Source organism: Siniperca chuatsi, linkage group LG21 (assembly GCF_020085105.1).
Source record: "Siniperca chuatsi isolate FFG_IHB_CAS linkage group LG21, ASM2008510v1, whole genome shotgun sequence".
NCBI lineage: Eukaryota > Metazoa > Chordata > Actinopteri > Centrarchiformes > Sinipercidae > Siniperca > Siniperca chuatsi.
This window is the reverse complement of record NC_058062.1, coordinates 22963355-22987018: the sequence shown is the minus strand read 5'-3', so window position 1 is coordinate 22987018 and position 23664 is coordinate 22963355. Positions and strand designations below refer to the sequence as shown.

Genomic DNA, 23664 nt, shown 5'->3' with positions numbered 1-23664 from the left:
CCAGCCTGAGGACATCTACATGCCAGTTACGAGTTGTAATCATTGCACCACCTACTGGCAAGAGGATATCAGCCTTGTGTGACAATCATCATTTGATTTACATCAAATTTTCAGGTTGTGATCCACACTTCATATACTGGAACATAACGTATAATTAGTGGATGATCTCTAGCGCCACATAGTGGACACAGGAAGTGACATTCAACTCCCCCAAGCAGCGTCCACAACACATTGTGTTTTCAGCTTGTTCTGCTTCCCCCACATGGCCAAAAATCAACTAATGCAGCTTTAAAATCTGAAAGGATAATGGTATGGTGTTTAATACTTTTAATTTAGTTGAATTTAGTTGAATTAAAATTTTGCCCATAGCTTGCCATTTACAGCTTATGCATGGAAACAGTGGCACAAACTGTGTAGAATAAAAACATGTAATATGCATTATTGTCATCGAACAGTATGTTGTTGTTGAGTTATATAGCCAGCAGAAGATCTAACAAGGAAACAGTTTCCCCCACAGACCAGGAAATGCATCGTCCTCTGTAACACACACACAGTGCCACGCCCCTCGACACACACAGGCAGTAACATGACATCCTGCCCAGTTGTATGTGTGTCACTGCTGTCTGCTGTGTCTCCACACCAGGTAAAGAACAGCTCTCTCCCTACTGTTTTCAGACCCTTTAAAGGACTTTTAACTGGATCACAGTCCTGTGTGTTTATGAGCCAGATTCTTTTCATTTGCTGCTTTAAGCTGTTAGTCGGTCACTTGTTGTTCTGTGGTGAAAGTGTTTCAGTGTTGGCACTTCAGATCTGAACATGTGAAAACTAGTTTGCATGCTTGTCAGCTGGGAGTGCACAGGGAACAGAGAGCAGAATATATTGATAACATTTTAACTATAGTGGAAACAGAAATTAAATGGTAATGTGTGATATGTATATATATGATGTGTGATAGAAAGGACTTCCTGACTTTTTAATGCTTTTCATAATTAAGTTTTAATACTAACATTCATTATGGTTTAATTGTAGCTCTGAGTTAATGATGGAACATGGTACTTGTTTGTTTGGTTTTTTTGCACAGTTTATTACTTTTTGGCTTTATTACTTTTTCAATATCAGTCATAAAATGACTGATATTGAATGAGCAGCCATTTATCATCATAGCTCAAAGTGATTACCATAAACTGTTAATTAATATGTCTGCATAAAGTGCTTCGGGTAAGTTGGTCTTGTTCCCATTAGACTTCCCAGTGTGTAGTAGTGCGACACACTACTGTTTGATCATCAGGAGTTACGTTACAGTTACAGCCCATTGAAAAGTGTGTTACTGTGTTACACATATACAGTAATTTTAACAGAATTGTGCTGCAATGCATTGAATGACATTTTTTTGGAATTGTCAACAAATCCCATGAAAGGATCAAAACCACACACTTCTTTATGCTGTTTGTGGCACTCATTGGTTAACAATAAACAACAACAACCAACAAAATACATGCTCTATGGCACAGAGGAATATGATATTCAATTCAGTTTTATTTATATAGCGCCAATTCATAACAGAAGTTAGAAGTTTTAAAATAGTAGAAATGTAACTGTAGTGTTAATATTAATAAATTAATAATAATAGGAATGACAGCTATAGGAATAATAATGACAGTATTAGTAACAGAGCCAATAACAACAACTGTAGTAGCAGTTGTTGAGCAGGAACACGGGGGCAGCAAGTGGCTTACAACCACAGATCCATTCTCTGCAGCTCCGGAGGCAGAAATACCTGTGGAAAGTGACAAAAGGAGAGAAGAGAGAAATGAGAAAGCACAGAACTACGGGAGAGAGAAGATGTCAAGTTAGTAACATGCAGTAATGAGATAAAAATGCATGGCGAGGGAGAGAAGGAGAGAGGAAAGAGGTCTATCATGGGAAGTCTCCCGGCAGTCTAAGCCTATAGCAGCATAACTAAGGGATGGTTCAGGGCTCACCCAAGCCAGCCCTAACTATAAACTATAAACTAAAGTTTTAAGCCTACTCATAAATGTGGAGATGGTGTCTGCTTCCCGAACCCAAACTGGGATCTGATTCCACAGGAGAGGAGCTTGATAACTGAAGGCTCTGGCTCCCATTCTACTTTTGGAGACTCTAGGAACCACAAGTAATGCTGCATCCTGGGAGCGCAGTGTTCTAGTCGGGTAATATGGTATTATGAGATCTTTAAGATATGATGGTGCCTGACCATTAAGAGCGTTATAGCTGAGGAGAAGGATTTTAAATTCTATTCGGGATTTTACAGGGAGCCAGTGCAGAAAAGCTGATATTGGAGAGATATGATCTCTTTTCCTAGTTCTTCTCAGTACACGCAGCATTCTGGATCAACTGGAGAGTCTTAAGGAACTTATTTGGGCAGCCTGATAATAAGGAATTGCATTTGTCCAACCTAGAAGTAACAAATGCATGTATTAGTTTTTCAGCATCATTTTGAGACAGGATGTGCCTGATTTTTGCAATGTTTCATAGGTGAAAGAAGGTATGAAGAAGGCTTGAAGTTTGATTAATGTGGGAGTTAAAAGATAAATCCTGATCAATGATAACTCAGAGGTTCCTTACGATGGTGCTGGAGGCCAGGGCAATGCCATTTAGAGTAACTATATCTTTATATAATATGTCTCTGAGGTGTTTGTCTGAGTTTAACATCAGATAATTGCACGTCATCCAGGTCTTTATGTCCTTAAGGCATGCTTGAAGTTTAGTTTCTTTCATCTGGCTTGATTGATAGATATAATTGGGTATCATCCGCATAACAATAAAAGTTTATGGAGTGTTTCCTAATAATATTGCCTAAAGAAAGCATATATAAGGTGAATAGAATCGGTCTAAGCACAGAACCTTGTGGAACTCCATGACTAACTTTGGCGTGCATGGAGGACTCACCATTAACATGTACAAACTGAGATCGATCTAATAGATGGATTTAAACCAGCTTAGTGCGGTTCCTGTAATGCCAATTACATGTTCCAGTCTCTGTAATAGGATGTGATGATCAGTGGATCAGCACTAAGAGCTAACAAGTACCAGTACAGAGACAAGTCCATTATCTGATGCAGTTTAAAGGCCATTTGGGATTTTCGCCAGTGCTTTCTCTGTGCTATGATGCACTCTAAATCCTGAATGAAAATCCTCAAATAAACTATTGTTATTTAGAAAGTCACACAACTGATTGGCGACTGCTTTCTCAAGGATCCCAAGGAGGGAAGGTTAGATATAGGTCTAGTTTGAATGGCAGGTTTATGTCTTACATTAATTAATCGTTGAAGTTAGTTGAAGTAGGTCTATAGGAGTAAAGCAGTCAAAATATATCAGGTTTTACAGTTTCTAAGGTTCCTGTGTTTGAAGATAAATCAGTGCTGGTTGAAGGCAGGACCTGATGATTTTTTTCTCTAATAGTTAAAATTTAATTATTAAAGAAACTCATGAAGTCGTTACTACTGAGGGCTATAGAAATACATGGTTCAATAGAGCTATGACTCTCTGTCAGCCCGGCTACAGTGCAGAAAAGAAACCTGGGGTTGTTTTTATTTTCCTCTTAATTAGTAGGCTGCTCTGGTATTACGGAGGGCCTTCCTGTATGTTTTAAGACTATCTTGCCAGACTAAACGAGATTCTTCCAGGTTGTTGGAACGCCATTTCCTTTCTAGTTTTTGTGATTTTTGCTTTAATTTGCGGGTTTGGGGGTTATACCATGGAGCTAACCTTCTTTGTTTTATCTTCTTTTTTAGAGGAGCGATAGAATCGAGTGTCGTTCGCAGTGAGCCTGCAGCACTATCAACAAGATGGTCAATTTAGGAGTGGCTGCGATTTGCATAGAGTCCTTTGTCATATTGAGACATAGCATTGAATTAAATGCAGATGGGATCGTGTCTTTGAATCTAGCCACAGCACTATCAGATAGACATCTAGAGTAGGAGTTTTTGCCTAATGGCGTGTAGACCAGTAATAGCAGTTCAAAAGTTATTAAATAATGGTCCGATAAAGAAGGATTCTGTGGAAATACTATTAAATGTTCAATTTCAATGCCATATACCAGAACAAGGTTGAGGGTGTGGTTAAAACAGTGAGTGGGTTTATGTACACTCTGCCAAAAGCCAATCGAAACTAATAATGAGAAACGCAGTACTAAGGCTTTAATTTTCAACATCCACATGAATATTCAAATCACCTACAATAACCACTATCTGTTTTAAGGACTAAACTTGATAAAAACTCAGAATAAGGACCAGGAGCGTGGTACACTATAACAAATAAAATTGGCTGTCATGTTTTCCAGGTCGGGTGTGAAAGTCCAAGAACAAGGCTTTCAAATTAGTTATAATTTAGTTTAGGTTTAGGGTTGATTAATAGGCTTGAGTCACTTCCTCGGCTGCTGCCTCGAGGAATGTGAGTATTAATGTGACTGGGCGGAGTGGATTCATTTAGGCTAACATATTCTTCATGACCCAGCCAGGTTTCAGTAAGACAAAATAAGTCAATATGATACTCTGATATTAAATCGTTCACTAGTACAGCTTTAGATGACAGAGATCTGATGTTTAAGAGTCCACATTTAATTATACTATTTTGTTGTGCTATTTCAGCATTTCAACTCCTCGTCTGTTAACTTTTGGTTTTAGTAATTTAAGTGGTCGTGGGGCAGACATCGTTACTAAGGAGTTTTAGGTGGGTAACTGCTCTGGAAGCACAGAGAAGCGTGTAGGACTGTAACTCTACCTCCTGGTCTCAACTTTGTTGTCATGGTTTAGGTCCACTAATAAAATCAGTCAGATTTTGGGATATGAGAGCTGCTCCATCTAAAGTGGGATGAATGCCGTCTCTCCTAATCAGACCAGGTCTTCCACAAAAAGTCAGCCAATTATCTACAAAGCCCACATCGTTTGCTGGACACCACCTCGACAGCCAGCGGCGGAATGAAGACATGCGGCTAAACATGTCATCACTGGTCAGGTTTGGCAGGGGCCCAGAGAAAACTACGGAGTCCGACATTGTCTTTGCATATGAACACAACAACTCAACATTAACTTTAGTGACCTCCAATTGGCGTAATTGGTAGTCGTTACCGCAGACGTGAATACTAATTTTACTGTATTTACGTTTATCCTTAGTTTTAAATAGGATTCAACGTCTCCCGCTTTGCCCCAGGAATACATTTGACTATGGTCGCTGGTGTCACTAACTTCACGTTTCTCAAATGCCAATAATCAGAGTTGGTTTCTCAGCAGGTGTGTTGCTGAGTGGGGAAAACTTGTTAGAAACATGAACAGGTTGGTGGTGAACCGTGGGCCTCTGCTTAGGGCTATGCTTCCTTCGGACAGTCACCCAGCCTCCCTGGTTTCCCGGCTGCTTGGCAGCTGCTGGGAGACGGCTAACAGGAGCTACCTGTGGGGGCTGGCTAACTACAGCAGCTAATGATTGAGTTCCCATGGTGCGGAACCGTGTTTCCAATTCACTAAGCCTCGCCTTCAATGCTACAAATGAACTACATTTATTACATGTACCATTATCACTAAAGGAGGCAGAGGAATAGCTAAACATTTGACATACTGAGCAAGAGAGAGCAGGAGAGTGAGAAGGAGAGAGAAGCCATTGCTAGCTGCTAAGCTAAAGAACGGTAGCTAGAAAAAATTAATAACGTGTAAACTGTGGGATTAGCGAGAAAGTCATTAAAAGAAGGAGCGAGCTATGAGTGCTTGAACAGAACTAGTGTACATTTAAATGTATAGCAGATAGTTAGTCACTATAATGAAGAATAGAACAAAATTAACTGTGATGAGCTAGCAAAAATACACTACTAGTAACGCACACCAGTGACCGGAAATGAGGCAATACGCTTACCGCAGCACGTCAGCACGTCCAGCAAATCCAAAATCTGAGAATGATCGATCAGCTAATGAAGTGTGTGGCGGTGTCTGTATGTCTGTAAATCAAACTTGTTCATCCAGGCTTTGGATACACACACACAATACTTGTTAGTAGGATCAGTTCATTGTTGGTTTGGGTCTGCACATGGGACTTTTTGACAATGGAATAAGGAAAAATACAGAATATCACTAGACATATCCTTTAAGTCATGTTCGAGAGACAGTTTTTTCACATAAAGTTGAGCTTCCTGTTACTGAGTTTCATCAGCTCAGTTTGGCTTCTGTGTGACATTTGAAGTAGAAAAGTGGTTCATGCAGTTACTGTCTGTCAGCCATGAATGGTATAGGACACCCTCACCCCCCGATGGAGTCTAGACACAGGTGGTGGGGGTGGTGAAGGGCTAGTTGAGGATCTGCTGTGATGAGGAGCAGACGTCTGATGAGCTCGGCCTGGACACTAAATGTGATGGACTGGAGGGGAATGGAGTGGAGTATGGTTTCAATGAATTCACACTGAAATGACAGTTGACAGCGAGCAGAGAGGAGACAGATTTAAGTGTGACAGTAGCATTATGATTACCTTTGAAGGAGATCGTGGCAAGATTTGGTTGGTTACTGAAAGAGTAACCAACCACAATCAGGATCAGCTTTATTGCCAAGTAGGTTTACACATAAAATGAATTTGCTTTGGTATTTTGGTGCAAAACAATAAACATAGTAGACATATAAAGAAAGATAAAGCAAGTACTGCAGGTCAAGAATAATAAATATAAAATATAAAATTGACAATAAGATATTAACGACTAGAATGTGCAATTTCTGGAGAAATTGCGTGTGAGGTTAGGTAAATGGACTGTACTTATATAGTACCTTTGTAGTCTTTTTGGGGTTCAGTGTCTTGCCCAGGGACACTTTAACATGTGGGCGGGGGGAAGCTGGGATCAAACCGCCAACATTCTGTTTAGTGGAAGAGCCGCTCTACCACTAAGCCACAGTCGCCCAGTTATGTGTGGCTGCTACCAATGCTGGCTCATCAAGCTGCTGGTCCAGCAGCAATTTTTCAAATCCTTTGGTGCCACCTACAGCTAAAGTTCTGTCAAATGCTACAGACTTGTAGAGCATTGCCATTTGTACAACTTTGCTGAATTTGGTTAACATGCCCTTAGCAGGATTTAAACTCACAACCATGGGATCTGACAGTTGCACACAAGTGGCAAGATCTAAAATCACAGGACTGTTGAGATACACTGTTAGCTCACAGCAAAAGATGACATTTTTTAAAAATGCATATCAATCTAAATGCTAAATAATAACACCAGAGTTGCATTGAATGATGGTACATGATTAACATAAAGTATAAAGCAACTTTATTCATGAGGGCAAAGGACTGACCCTGAATCAAACCCAGAACCTTGCTATCAAACAGGGAAAGCTGACCATTACCACACAGCCAGCAGACAATTGCTGACACACAAAGCACAAATTTACATTTTGTTGATAAAAAATTTATTTGTCTCAAATTAAGCTGTTGGGTCAGAAATGTGAACATTATTAGTGGCAGGAGATTTTCCTGAACGTGAGGAAGTACACTGTGTGTGCAAAGTGTTTAAAGTAAGAGAGAATCTGCAAGTTTAATTAACAATATATTGCCAGCACTTGGGTTTGAATCCCCAACCTCTGGATCTAAAACAGACACAGATTAAGTAAGATCATAAACCACTCGGCTATTCAGATACACTGTTAGAGGATAGCAAAAGATACCTATTTTTAAAAATGAATTTAAAAATCAATCTCAAATATAATCAAATATTAAACAATAAAATTAAAGAGTGTAAGACCGCCTATTAAAAATTAGCACTTGAAAATACACAACATGCATGAATTGCCACATTGTTGACAAGTATGACCTGCCAGCCTAAGGATTTGAACCCTTAACCTTTGAATCACCAAAAGTGGTATGTTGCTGACTGCGCTGTTAGGGAAACATGGGTTCTGCATACCTTCTTATAAGTTGAGGAAATGATATCATGTGTGCCAGACTGGGGTATTTTTGTCTGTTTAAAATCAAAATGCTTATAACAATCAAATTGTAAAAAAAAAAAAAAAAAAGGAGGATAAACTACATATCTCCTCACTGTCAGCTCCCTGACTTCCCATCTCCCTGAGACTGTTACCTCTGTCTGTCTCAACAGTGGAGGTTAAGGAACTGACTTTATTCCCAAGGACTCAGGGTCGGTTGGGGACTGTTCCCATCTGCTAAGTGGAGAGGGAGTTAACTTTTCACTAAGGGAGGAGTGTGAATCAGAGTAACCTGAATCACATTGGCTGAACGTCTGTGGTGGGGAAAGACGTTCTGATCTAATCCCTAACCATTTCTTCTTGTGTAAAAAGAGATCTGACTCTGCTGAGTGCAGGTCTTTTAAATAGTGCATGGCTTTCTTATTAGCTGCCAGAACTTCATGGAGGAGACAAGCATTTTGCGCTTTAAGGGATCTCCATATCTAGGGATACTTTGCTCTGAAAGGCAAGACTGGTTTGCCTGTAGAAGTTCAGAAGCAAACATGTCAACAGTGGGCCTGTGGATGCAGTCTGTGCATCACCCCTGTCACTGAGTAGTGAATCTATCTCTTTCCTGCACTCACTGAAGTTCAACCTGTTGATGAATTCAGGGTAGCCTCGCTTTAGGTTTGGTGCTAAGGAAGACATAAACTGCTCCACACAGTAGTTCACCATTTGTTAAGTCTGGAATGGAGGACACCTTGTAGTGTAGTTTGGGCAGCACACTGGCCTAACCTAACAATGTGGTGGCCTACACTTTTTTGTTTTCTGTGGAAGATGGGTAGTTTAGGCACCATCTAGTGGGTCTAGTGGGCATCAGATTGGGGCCACTAAAGGCAAAGCAGGTTTACAAAAAGTAGGTTTGCTTTCCAAAATTTCAAAATGAACTAACTGAGATGTATGGCAGTAACAGTAAGAGGATGTTTCTTAAAGTTTACATAGGATGGAACATGTGGAAGCTGGGTACAAAACTACACAGGACTGGTAACATGCTGTGGCTCTCTCTCAGGCTCTCTTCTTACTCAGGCTGAAATGCACGGCAGTAACAGCCAGGAACAAACTCTGTATAATGATGCACCACTTGTCCTAGAGCAATGTGTAAAGAGATCATTTGGCCCTAAAGATAAAAAGTTGTAATCTCGAATTCTTCAAATCTCTTGGGAAAATCATTACTCATGTGGACAAATTGTTTTGGTGCTTGAAATGGGTTTACTAGTCTTAGGTTCACAAAAGTGGTGGAATATATTAATAAAATAGTAGATAAATGCATAATAAATGTCTAAAATGAGATTTTGTAATATCGTGTGAGTGTGAGTGTGAGTGTTAAGCGTTGTCTGTGACTCTGCTTTCACCAAATGTTAGAGGGACTGAGATCAATGGGACTGAATAATGACTTCATACAACATATCAAGCTTCATGGGATGTGTGCAAATGAAAAATTTGCAGTTTTTTTCCCTCAGACTAAAAATTTACTATGTATATAAAAATCCACACAGAAATAACACACTATTTACAATATTTACATAATGTGCATGTTTTCAAGTTTCACAAGTTTTTTTCAAACCAAATATTTACTATGTATAAAAAACACAGAAAAAACAGCAGGGGTCTACTGCATGGACATCAGCAATAGGTACAGGAGTTCCTTGTGGAGAATGAAGCTTTTGGTGGTGGCAATGTCCAGAAAATAGAAATAGGTAGATCAGGTTTCTGTACCAACGCATGGTTTTGTGTTGTGCAGAGTAATACTGAATGAGCTGGTCTGATCGATCAACTCCACCCATGTGTTGATTGTTCTGTATAACTGGTGTGGTACAGGGGACAGGGAGTGTGTTATGTGAAGTGTGGAGCAGACTGATACTTCTATCGTGTCTATCCATTTCACACAGGTGCGAGGGCCATCCTGGATCTATCTTATGTAGCCTCTTTCTGACTTCCTTGTTGAGTTCTATCCTAGGCCAGTCCTTGTGGTTCTCCCTGTAGGCCCCACAGGCAGCAAATCTTTGCTCATGGAGAGCTTGGGACTGGAATAAAAATTGTCCATGTAAATGTGGTAGCCTGTGCCAAGGTAACCTGGTTGCACCAGGGACATCATAACATCGTAGGACAGGCCATGAAATCCCCCGTGTTCAAGTCTGTCCATTCTTTTCCTGTGCTATTTGTTTAGCAGCCTGCTTGTTTGTGTTTTGACACAGTGTTTGTACTGTTTGTACAGGAAAGAAAAGTTTGAACAGGTTGAGGGGTGTATATGTGGAGGTAGAGCTGAGCTGTGGCCCTGGTGCTGGTTGAAACGTGGAAACAGGGGGAGCAGTGTTTATGTCTTTGCCTGTCTTCCAAGACAGCGGTACTGACTACTGTGTAGGTGGGGGAGGTGCTTGTGCTCACGGGACACAGGACCTCTTGGCTGGCCAGGCAGGTGATGATAGCTGTGGTGGAGGGGCTGGTGGTGACCTGGTGGCAGGCAGAAGTGATGCTGCCTGTGGTTCACTGGGCCCTGGCAGCAGTGAATCCTCTCTGGGAAAAAAAGACAATTTAGGACATTCACTACTACTAAGTTCATTGAAAGAAACTTCTCACCCCTTTCTCTTTTCTACCTCCAGATCCCCCACACACATCAATTCACACCTAAGAGGAATGTGAAGGAGGTGTGAGGCTCTGACTGCTTCTCTTCTGTCCTGTCAGCTAATCATCTCTGTATTTATTCCAATTTATCATATATGCTACCTGTCCTGTTCACCCCAAACAGCAGCAAATCACACCTTAATGAGATGTGGTGGTGGGGATACTCTCTCTTCCATTTCAAAACTCTACAGAGATTTCCAGCAATTTCACATTCAGTATAAAATAACAAACATAAATAAATACAATTCTATGAAAGTCTCATCTGTACAGAACAATAAAATAGTCAATGGCCAAAGCATATTTTCAAAGTGTGAATGGAAGTGAAAAAATATTACATTAGTTATTACATAAGTTATCAAAAGGAGATCACATAGAATAGCCTAAATGTGTGTGATTTGGATAAAGAGATAGTTCAGAGATACAGTCTGTTAGTTTTGGGGAATTTTACTGTTTTTGCCATTACCCAGAGTCAGAAACTAATACAGGACAGACATTGTTTATGTATTTGGTTTAGTCTGATGTTATGAAGTTGTTGAGCGTCTATGGTTCATATAACAATCATGATCCAAGAATTGCGCAAAACTAAGCAAGTAAAGTGGGGGTGAGGGGACGCCTTTTCCTTTTTCTGGGGTGAGGCCCAGCGTCTCAGACTTTGAAAACCTCTGATCTATACTATTTGTAAGTGAAGCTCACTTTTATTGAAAGAAATAACTTTTTAACAGAGTAAACCTTTACTAATGGAGAGTCAATTTTGTCAAAGTTCATGACTATTACTGTGATATTGCAAACAAGGTTTTTGTAAAATAAATACACTTACCCATCTTCAAATGGATCCCTATTATTTTGGTATTCCTCTTCGTCGGAATCAAACCCTTCAGGCTCTGAAACTCCTCCCTCATCCTCATCGCTGCTCTCCAAAATCGCTGCTAAAACTTTGCTTACTGTGTACTTCGCCATTTTCTCTCCTCGTCTTTTTTTCCTTCTTATATATATTTTTTCGCAGACTATTCTCCATGTCAACTCATTGAAAACCGCAGCGTTTTTCTGCAGGGTAAGGTGACGGGCGGGTCCTTCATGATTTCCTAAGTGTCCATTGGTTTGTTTTAGCCAGTGCAGATGGACACACGAACCCACCAATTACGTACGGTGAGAGACAGACGAGAATTCTCTTCCTCCTAGCTTGCTGTGTGAGTCACGTACTATCTTGCGAGAATATTCCAACAATATCTGAACCATATTTCTGTGCTGTATTATCGTGGAGATATAAATACATAATATGAAGTCTAACTCTAAATGCACTAAACAGCAGAACAAAGGGTGTGTGTGGGTGTGTGTGTGTAAGATCCAAAATGGTGTTTAAACAAAAGAAATCTAATTAAAAATGGCAGTTAGGCTATGATTGAAAAGAGTTTGGCTCAGTTAAAGGTCAAATGGGAGTGGATGTGTGGGATCGGTGTAGGATAATAGTGCCCAGTTAAAAGAGAGTTAGTTAGCATGCAAAGGCTTTGTCTGTGAAGCATAACATTAACTAACAAACTTAGGATTGGTTATCCACATGCTAACAGGGGGAAGCACATTACAACAATATAACTCAACTAACCAAATAAATACATATACATTAACAAAAGTAACACAGTCCCGTGCTTAGCTGTGTACTCTGCTATGCTATGCCTAGTTGTATGCTCAGTGGTTACGTTACCAGTCCATAAAGGAAGAATTTGCTTTGCGTGCTGCATTGTTTTCTGGCGGTTCCGTTGGATTAGCCAGGCAGGGAAAAATTGTGGTTCCGGGAAAAGTCCTTCCTGTGCAGTTTTCCCAATTGTGCAGATGGAGGAAGCCGGTCGCTCCATCTGTTGTTGTCCTTACTTCTTAAAGTTAGCTGGCAGACTTTGTATAGTAGCCTTTGGAGCTAGTATTGATGCAGGAATCTTACGCAGGACCTTGCGTTGCTGTTGCAAGAGAGCGAGAGGGAGAGTTCAGTTTTGCTGTGTGTCTGCTTCAAGCAGGCCACACTGAGAGGGAGACAGCAGCAGCTGTCTGCTGCTTTAGAAGAGTTTCTGGTGAAGAGAGAGAACAATGGCTGCTGACCCTTTTATTGACCTGGTGACATTACGGGTCACAGGTCAGACTGACCAATGGTAGCTGGAAGCTGGGTCCATGGGAGGAAGTTCACCTCGTTGTGAATACCTGGAGGATAGTGGGAGACTGATTTCAATCGTTCTCCTTTCTTTACAGAACAAAAATAGCATGCATTCTCCTAATAAAAATTCAGTCCCACAAATGAATTAATTAATCTGTGGAGTGCCAGTGGTCCCAACAGCAGATTACAATTAGTAGACAACATTACCAGTATATGAAGGATATGACTCTACTTACCAGAATACGATGAATATGGCAATTAGCTGAATGTAATGAATGTGTAGTATTTAGCAGAATGACAATGAATGGAGCAGTAGCAGAATATAGTGAATGAGAGCAATTAGCAGAACGCAATGATTATGGGCGATTAGCAGAATACAATGAATGTGAGAATTATCAACAGTCGTATACGCCCACTGTCAGCAATGTCTGAATACTTAAAATGGGGTACCTATAGGCCTGCAATAACCAGAAGCATGTAATATTGCCCGCAATGATCTGATTTAATATGACCAGATACGGTGAATGAAAGCCAAATGCAGCAAAGACTGAAAGTAAAATCAGAAGGGACAGTGTGCTTGAGGTCAACTGACCATGACTGGCTTGATGAACTTGTCGTGTGGATGTCTCACAAGGGAGCAGGGAACACAAGGAATAGGACCCAAATGCAGACTAGAGGCAGAGCAGATGCAGTTCATTAATTTATTACGGGGAAAGGATTACATGTATAGTCAGGAAGGCAGAGGTCCAAATCGGGAGGGCAGTCCAAGACAGGCAAACAAATCAGATAAAGAGCAGGCAAAAAATAAATCCAAGCGACTCAGGAGAAACACAGGAAACAAGGCTAGGACACCTGACATCTAAACCACATACCATTGCTGATGTAAATGATGAATGACAACGAACTGACACTGAACAAAGGAAAAAACCTGGGCTAAATACACTTAGGTAGGGGATACAACAAGACGCAGGTGCAATTAATCAAGGCAGGGCCAACAATCTGAACTGGAGGGAAAGCAAACAAAGACAGGAAGTAAAACCACAAGATGCACGAGGAGAGGAGAACACTACAAAATAATACAGGAAACAGGACAAAACCCCAAAACTATGACAGAAGTCTACAAAGATCTTGACTGGTTGATGACTGATTTGTGATGTTTCCAGCAGAAGAGAGGACTTGTACTGACACAGATGGTGGGAGGAACCCTTCCGAATAGAACAGCTGAAGAGGAAATGTGGGAGAGAGAATGACATGCAGGAAAGGGGCGCTGCCTTGGGGTGCACACTCTACCAGGTGAGCTACCAGGGCGCCCCTGGACTGCCTATTCTAAAATGAAGCCGGTGTTGAAATACAAGCTGGGTCCCAATGAAGACCGGCTTCGATGCAGCTAGGGGAAACCAAGGTGATAAACACCTGTTGCAAGTCATAATGCCAATCTGGCATGAAGTCATTTGTCACTTAATCAATAGATCCGACAATATGATAAATGCTATTCAACACTTTGTCTGGATATTCATCTAAATTCTATAAACCTATTTCACTGAAATTGAAACAGGAAGTGAGAATTGTATATATCATAATGTGGTACAAGAACTTACCAAGCAAACTGGGGAGAGATTCAAACAAGAGGTTTCATGCTGGATATGAGCAAATACCCTTTTCATACAGATAATTTGAACTTCAGGCCCACCTCTAATGCATATATGCCTTCTAATAAATGCCTGTTACCCTTGTAGTCAGAGGTGAAAGTACTCAGATACTTCAAAGAAAATGTACCACACCACGTGTAGTCTGTTACGGGTAAAAGTCCTCATTTAAAACACACCTAAGCAAAGTACAAAGTACCAGCATCAAAATAAATTCAGAGTACCAAGCAAAATCACTCGTGCACCAATGCAAAAGATAATATACAGTGGTGTAAAGAAGTGTTTGCTCTCTTCCTGATTTCTTATTTTTTTGCATGTTGGTCGCACTTAAATATTAGTCAAAGATAACACAAGTAAACACAAAATGCAGTTTTTAAATGAAGGTTGTTATTATTAAGGGAAAACAAAATCCAAACCATGGCCCTGTGTGAAAAAGTGATTGCCCCCAAAACCTAATAACTGGTTGGGCCACCCTTAGCAGCAACAACTGCAATCAAGCGTTTGCGATAACGTTGCGATAGCGTTTGCAATGAGTCTTTTACAGCGCTGTGGAGGAATTTTGGCCCACTCATCTTTGCAGAATTGTTGTAATTCAGCCACATTGGAGGATTTTCGCGCATGAACTGCCTTTTTAAGGTCATGCCACAGCATCTCAATAGGATTCAGGTCAGGATTTTGACTAGGCCACTCCAAAGTCTTCATTTTGTTCTTCAGCCATTCAGAGACCCCACAACAGCATTCAAAGAACTGCAGGCCTCACTTGCCTCAGTTAAGGTCAGTGTTCATGACTCCACCTTAAGAAAGAGACTGGGCAAAAACACAGCCCCAGACCATCACACTACCACCACCATATTTTACTGGTATGATGTTCTTTTTCTGAAATGCGGTGTTATTTTTACGCCAGATGTAATGGGACACACACCTTCCATAAAGTTAAACTTTTGTCTCGTCAGTCCACAGAGTATTTTCCCAAAAGTCTTGGGGATCATCAAGATGTTTTCTGGCAAAAATGAAAAAAGCCTTAATGTTCTTTTTGCTCAGCAGTGGTTTTCGTCTTGGAACTCTGCCATGCAGGCCATTTTTGCCCAGTCTCTTTCTTATGGTGTAATCATGAACACTGACCTTAACTGAGGCAAGTGAGGCCTACAGTTCTTTGGATGTTGTTGTGGGGTCTCTGAATGGCTGAAGAAGAACAAAATGAAGACTTTGGAGTGGCCTAGTCAATGGGCTCATCTCTTCATTGGCTGCAGTTACATGCACGCAGAGTAAGTCTTCCTGATTGAACTTAAGCTGAGCTTCATTTGTATTATTGGTGAAATTGTTATTGTTCTTAAGTAGTGAGAGATAAATTAAATAAACCTGTATGTACCTGTATCCTGTAGCTGTTGTGCATTAAGATTAAAGTAACCTCAACTTTCCCACAAGAAACCAGACACCAGCAGTGTGTAGACACTGCACAGAGACTCATCAAAACCAAATCCAATTTTCTCTCCGCTGGTGCAGAAAACATGTCACATGATCTGACCATAATGTCTGTATGAGTGCCTGCTTGTGGAAGGCTGAGAGAGTCAGTTAAAGTTTTTATTGATTCTGGTCATTTCATTGCATCTTTAACTGTATACTTGTTTTATGAACGCTCATATGATTAAGTTACAAACTGAATTCAACTCATTGGTTTTATAGGTCAGTTACAGAGCCACTTGGTACTGCAGTCAGTGTGCTGGCTGCGGGGGGGTAGTCCTTCTCTCAAGGATTAGTGGAAGCTCCATGGGCCATTTGCATGTGAATGGATCAGAGAGCTGCTTTTAGCCACCAACACCCCCCTCCCCCCCTCTCTCTCTTTCTTTTTGTCTCTCACCCTCTCTCCACTTCTCACACTCCTCCTGACAGCAGGGAGAACCAGAGAGAGGGAGAGGGAGAGGCAGTCAAACAGGGAAAGAGATACTGAAAGAGAGAGTGCAGGACCATCACTGCTGCAGCGGACAAACTTTGCAGAAAGTGGAGTTTAGAAAGCAGAGACAGTTCTTCCATCCCAGTGTTTTCAGAGAGCCTTTCATTGCCAACCAGGGCGTCACACAACTGGATTTTGTGAATGAGAGAAGGTAGGACATTTTTTTGTTTCTCTCATCCCCTGTGGATATCGATGGGGTATGCTCAGTCTTCTGGGCTAACAATGAAAGCTGACAGGACTGGTCCACTTTGGCGGTCAGGATGGGGGTGGGTGGGGGGGTTAGGCCATGGCTAGCTTCTTACAAATTGTTGAATCAAACAGATCCTTAAAGTCAGTGCTGTTGCTTGAAAGTGCACTGTGGTGCTATAACGTCTGTTTTTTTACAAGGTATTTAGGTTTTAAAACACAGGTACAAACTGAACGCTAGCATCTGTATGAATACCAAGCACATTTTCAATTACATGTTTTGCTCACTTTTCCATATACTGTACCACTCTTAACATGTTCCATAGGTCCTGATACTGTATAATATGTAATGCAAAATATTGATCTTTTATGCATTTATTTATTGCTATACTGTCTGTCTAGCATAACTGATGTTTGTTTATTAGGGTTTTTTCAATATAATTCAATTTTATTTATATAGCGCCAATTCATAACAGAAGTTATCTCATTGCACATTTCCTATAGAGCAGGTCTAGACCATACTCTTTATAATATTAATTACAGAGACCCAACAAATCCCAGCATGAGCAAGCATTTGGCGACAGTGGCACGGAAAAACTTCCTTTAAGAGGCAGAAACCTTGGACAGAACCAGACTCAATGGTGGGTGGCCATCCGCCACTGCCGTGTTAGGTTTTGGGGGGGCACAATGCAAAGACCGCGTTTTATTTATTTATTTTTTAAATAGTAGAATAGTAATTGTAGTGTTAATATTAATAAATTAGTAATAATAGGAATGACAGCTATAGGAAAAATAATATCAGCATCAGTAACAGAGCCAATAACAACAACTGTAGTAGCAGTTGTCGAGCAGGAACATGGGGGCAGCAGGTGGCCCACAACCACAGATCCAGTCTCTGCAGCTCCGGAGGAAGAAATACCTGCTGAAAGTGACAGAAGGAGAGAGGAGAGAAATGAGAAAGCACAGAACTACGGGAGAGAGAAGATGTCAAGTTAGTAACATGTAGTAATGGGATAAAAATGCATACAGATGGAGAGGGAGAGAAGGAGAGAGGAAAGAGGCGCATCATGGGAAGTCTCCCGGCAGTCTAGGTCTATGGCAGCATAACTAAGGGATGGTTCAGTCTACTCTTAAATGTGGAGATGGTGTCTGCCTCCCGAACCCAAACTGGGATCTGATTCCACAGGAGAAGAGCTTGATAACTGAAGGCTCTGGCTCCCATTCTACTTTTGGAGACTTTAGGAACCACAAGTAACCCTGCAACCTGGGAGCGCAGTGTTCTAGTCGGATGATATGGTAATATGAGATCTTTAAGATACGATGGTGCCAGACCATTAAGAGCTTTGTAGGTGAGGAGAAGGATTTTAAATTCTGTTCTGGATTTTACAGGGAGCCAGTGCAGAAAAGCTAATATTGGAGAGATATGATCTCTTTTCCTAGTTCTTGTCAGTACACGTGCCGCAGCATTCTGGATCAACTGCAGAGTCTTAAGGGACTTATTCGGGCTGCCGGATAATAAGGAATTGCAGTAGTCCAGCCTAGAAGTAACAAATGCATGCACAAATTTTTCAGCATCATTTTGAGACAGGATGTGCCTGATTCCACATATATTAGATGGTAAAAACAGTAAGGCTGCAACTAACAATTATTTTCGTTATTGATTCATTTGTAGATTTTTTTTCTTGATTAATTTCATTTGGTCAATAAAACATCAGAAAATTGTGAAAATGACATTTTCCTAGAGCCTAAAGTGATGTCATCAGATGTCTTGTTTTGTCAGAACAACACATCAAAACCACAAGATATTTTGTTTACTGTCATGTAAGCAAAAGTAGCAACCATCAAATGTTTGGCATTTTTGCTTCACATTAGATTAGATTAGATTCTAGTTTATTGTCATTACACATGTACAAGTGCAAGCCAACGAAATGCAGTTTAGGTCTAACCAGAAGTGCAATAAGCAAGTGCAGGATATATAGTATGTGCATAAATGCAGGATAGAGCAATATTATGAAATTATTTTACAAGTGGTACTATGGACATTATATACTGAAGTATACTAATGGACATGTACAATAAATATTGACATGATGGGGAAGCGGGGCCCTTGCGTAATTTGTGGGGTCCAACGCAACTTGCATAGTGGGCGTATAGGGTTGCCTGGCTCAGCCTGATGACACAGTAGCCTATGTGCCCAGGCTGAGCCCCGACCCAATTTAACCACTGCTTACACGATAAGCTACACAGTTTTAATTTCATAAGACATTTGTGTTATGTTATTTAAACTAGCCACAACACAGTTTAGACTTATCAGACACAGTTTTAATAATCATTAATAATAATCGTTGTCAGATTCATCATTGATGATACATGATCTGAAGTCTATAGTTTTTGAATGTTTAGAGTCATCAATGTTTTATTAGACTCAGTAGTAGTAGCATGTCCTTGATACGACGGGTCTGAAATTTACACGGTTTCATTGATTAATCTCTCAAAGTTGAACTCTTTGGTCTTCTTTGTCGAGGTGTTTTTTTAAGCAGGATTTTCAGTTACAAATTTTAGTGTAACTGAAATACGGAAAAAACAATGTGGGGTGTCCATTTCACTCTGTCAAAATTGATCAAATACTGTATGTTCTTTGATTCTTCTCAAACTTTGATTTGAAGTGGCATTATCCCAGTGAGCACCAACTAGTATTTCAACATTGATTTCTAGGTGAAAACCGAGTGATATTCGGTCTGAACATCTAAGACCTCTTTTCACCCTCTTTTCAACCAGCTAAAATTTAACAATATTTTCAGAAGATAGACTGGCACTTTTCAAGAACGAAGATGTCATTTCAGTGTAGATACACGTGGGGTCGCTATTCTGTCTGGTTCATGGAGCCATGCATTTTCTGGTAAAAGAGCAACGAGGAAGTGATGTTATTCCTGTCCTACAGTAAACATTCCCAGTTAACAACATGCAAAGTGCATGTAATAACATAAAACTTTTGGTAACAAGTGTGACATGAGTTAGACATCTGTAATCAATCCAAACATTAATCTTTGAAATTAGTGGGATACATATTTACTATATGATGCCATCTCTCCCCTTTTCCATGAGTGGGGTAGGGGTTAGGTTGAATAGTTGAATGAAAATGTCGCACCCGTCCCATGTGCTATGTGTGGCCATGTGTTAGGCTACATCTTTTGTTTTGCTAATGGCCTTCCTGCTGCTGCTGTCTGGTTAAAGTAGGAAGCTAAAAGCTGAAAGACCTCTCCCAAAAACTCAAGACAAGATAAATCACAGAAACCTTAAAGGGGCAGTTCATCCCAGAATCAAAAATACATATTTTTCCTCTTACCTGTAGTGCTATTTATTCATCTAGACTGTTTTGCAGAGTTTTGGAAATATCAGCTGTAGAGATGTCTGCCTTTTTTTGAATATAATGGAAGTATGTGGCACTCGACTTGTGGTGCTCAAAGTGCCAAAACAATACATTTGAAAAACTCAACAGCAATGCCTCTTTCCATAAATCATTATTGAAATAAAGAGTGTCTCATTACTCTAATTCATCCTATATACATATATAATGTACATCGAAGGAGAAGGAGAACTTGAAATAGTTTTGTGTGTGTGTGTGTTTATATGTGATCTTTACTGGGTCCTTCCACATTTCCAGCCAAGTTTCTGCATCGCTCTTCTCAATGTGCACAATCCGATGTTTATGTTGTGCCTCGTTTGAAGGAGCATTTTCACTTTTCTTGCTGATAGCTAGAAAAGTCATCCACTTTCAGGATGTAGTCAGTTGCTTCCATCACCTGACTGGATAGGAAGAGATACATTAATTTAATATATTGTTACAGTCTACTATTAAAAAATGTGTCCGGAACCCTGTGAACCACAACGCAGGGGAGCTTTTCTCAGCTGCTGTCTCAGAGAACAAAGGAACATGCAGCAGAGGCACTGTATACAGCTGAGAAATAGCAGTTCAAGGTTGAGTTGTCAGCATTGAAGGCTGAGATGGCAGTCTTGAGAGAGGAGAGCCAGAAACAGGGAGAGGAATGGTAAATGTTCTGTATTTGTATAGTGCCTTTCTAGTCTTCCGATTACTTCACCCAATTCACACACATTCATACACTGATGGCAGAGGCTACCATGCAAGGTGCCAATTGCTCATCAGAAAGAAACTAATCATTCACACATGGCACAGTCTTCGGGAGCAATTTGTGTAAGGGCACTTGAACATGCGGGCTGGGGAAAGCCGGGAATCGAATCGCCGATCCGATTAATGGGCAACCCGGTCTGCCTCTAAGCCACAGTCGCCCTAGGAGAGCCAGCGACAGAAGGATGAACTGGTAAAAGAGATCAGAGAACTACAAGTGGCTCTGGAAGCACAGACAATGCAGCAAGATTTCTCTGTAAATTTGAGAGACCACAGTTAACCCCCAGACTCACCTCAACACCAACAGCAATGGCATCCACTTCATCATCATGATCATCATCACGTGCTGCAAACACGCGTCAGTTTGCCCTAGGACTCATTCGTTAGGCTATAGGCCTACTGAATTTGTGCAGTATGGTTTGCCTACCATTTGTTGCTACATTTTTGTTTTCTTTTCATTTTATATTAAACACTTTCTGTGAAGCACCTTCTTGACTTTACTTTCAAGGCTGCAATAATAAAAGCTGCTGTAGTGATGTTTCTGCAAAATCCCGGATATAGGCTATTCAGTGACACCTGAACGACATTATTGTAAGATTCAGACATTAATAGTTATAGTTTAAAAAAAAGAATAACAAATGAGAAAATATCAGTTTTAATATCAAACTAATTAATAGACATTAGTCTCAAACATTCAAATTAATCATCAATACAGTAAGTGAAATACTCACTTATTTAATACTTTTGCATAAACATTTTTTAGGTCTTCTACCAAATAATCATCCAGCTTAATTTGCTTGAAGAATTATGTCGTTTCAATGTAGACATACGTGGGTTTGCTAATTTGTCTGATTCATGGAGCCATTCACTTACTGAAGGCAAGCAGATGAATATCAATAACATTCACTACAAACATAACAAGACACGAATATCTCATATTTTGGCAAAAGTTTTCATTGAAGTTATTTAAGTCATAAACTTTGAAACATTGCTTATGCAGTTGGTTCACATTGTGGTCAGAGGGTGAATTATCCTAAAATCCTGTAAACAGGATTCAAGCATTCTGATGTCAGACTTATTTGTAATGCCACTGTCTTCACAGATCTCAGCAATTAATTTGATGAGTAAAAATCATATCATAAGGACAGTATGGACAAATATACACAAATAAGACAAAAATTGACATAAACTGGAGTTATACTATTTTTATTTATTTTTAAAAAGATTAATAGATGTAACCCTTTCTATTTATAATTTACCAGGAGTACTGTCTTACAGAGATTAAAAATATCTTTTACAGGAGTGATCTGGCCAAGACAGCAGCAGCACAAAAGGTTGAGGTTACAAAAACACATTAAGATAGATCAAATATGAAGAGAATACTTAGAAGTGTGTAACTCAAACAAAAACCCAGCAGGTTCAACAAATCCATGTCCTTTAACAAATAAAATTAGTCATCTGGTTGCCATCTGTGTTTGGATCAGAGAGTCGACCCTGAGAGATGTAACTCTACACTATATTTCTGTGTCTCACATGTTATCATCTCTGCAAAAGTCTGAACAGTGATTATTAATATTATGTATTTCACAATATTAATAAGTATCAGATAATTCTTCTTCAATCATTAGGATGATTTTTATGTTTATCTCTGAATATTTCCTATCGACTGTGTTGTTTGAGGACATCAATAGTGAGCTGGGAGGTATTCAAGATTGTTTGAGTAGTAATTTAGAAGTTGTATTGCTCATTGTTTTTATATATGTGAATCCCTTTTCTTCTTTAGATCACAATATGTCTTATTTTTTCCCTCTTCATTAACTCAAGATGTGTATTAGAAACCTGTAAACTTTTTTTTAGATCAATGGCACATTTAGCACAATGACGGTTTTCGTTGTGCAACCCTTACAACGAAAAACTGTTGTGTGGTTCCTTCTTACTCATGTGCAAGAGGAAGTCACTTGTCAGAAGGTAAACCCTGGTACATTTATGAAATCTAACAGCAGCTGCTCAGAAATTGTACTGGACTGTTTTGCAGTTCTGCAGCAGTGCTGCACCTTTTGATACAGTTGAGTTCAGATGAATCAGGGGACTTCACTCTAAAGGGCCGTTCACACATACGGACTCAAAAGCTGGGACCATGCTGCCCGCTGAGCTACAAAGATTTAAAAGGAGCCCAGCGGCAATACAGGGTAAAGTTGAAAAAAGCTGAACTTTATGCAAATGTATTCTGACACAATGTGAGCAACCACCAAGAGAGAGTTGTATTGAAACACTTTCAACAACTCTTAAAAAAAAAAAAAGACTGCTAACAAAGCTATTCTGTACTCGAGGAAACAAACCATGCAACAGGAAATTAACTACTTTGTCAGAAAATGGCTAAGTCAGAAAACAACTATCTAGTTAGAGCAGAGTATGTAAATGAAACGCTCATCGCAACACAAACAGAGCTACAGATTTATGAGAGGCCAGAGACTGCCCACTACTTTGTATCTGTATGTGTGTTCGCAACATAAGCCATGGCGCTCAATAATTGTGGACATGTAGATCCATGATTCATACTGCAAAATGAATCAGTGCGAGCCTTTGCCAGTTCAGTACTTGGCTGTTCAGGCAAGTTCCCTGTCATTAAATTTGTCTACTTGAGACTTTATCCTTATCCTAAATTCTAATCTCTTTAATGCTCAGGGTTTTGTTAAATGCTCTACCGCCTTGGAACTCCACACACTGTTAATCATGACTCATCATGTGTAGTAAGTTCAGACTGAGGGTCAGGTCAGGCTGAATAGGACTTGAAAGCCTTGGGGGAATTCAATTGGCATAGCTTGGGTTCACACTTAAGTCTGTCATTGACAAGGCTTGGGTGAGCTGGCTTGGGCATGTCGTGGTAGAGTGTCTGACTAAAAGCCTCAGTCTGCTTTAAACAAGTGCTTGTTGGATTGTTAACAACATCTTAAATCCCCTTTCTGAGGGCACAATCACATCGACAGTTTGTCACATCTAACAGT

General features: G+C 40.1%; 1 protein-coding gene across 6 annotated transcripts in view; it reads left to right on the top strand.

Annotated features, from left to right (window-relative positions):
• The window catches only part of sept12 (septin 12), a 137427-nt gene that overhangs the window by 48699 nt on the left and 65064 nt on the right, over positions 1 to 23664 (top strand). For 2 of the 6 annotated variants that reach the window (XM_044182139.1, XM_044182138.1), the window contains exon 1: positions 16248 to 16477. The exons of 2 other annotated variants lie outside the window; for them this stretch is intronic. In XM_044182139.1, the coding sequence (XP_044038074.1) occupies positions 16468 to 16477 (10 nt within the window). In that variant the 5' untranslated portion in view covers positions 16248 to 16467. Of the gene's footprint in view, positions 1 to 591; positions 644 to 16247; positions 16478 to 22678; positions 22849 to 23664 lie in introns of those variants that run through there. 2 more of the 6 variants (XM_044182137.1, XM_044182135.1) reach the window with 2 other exon arrangements.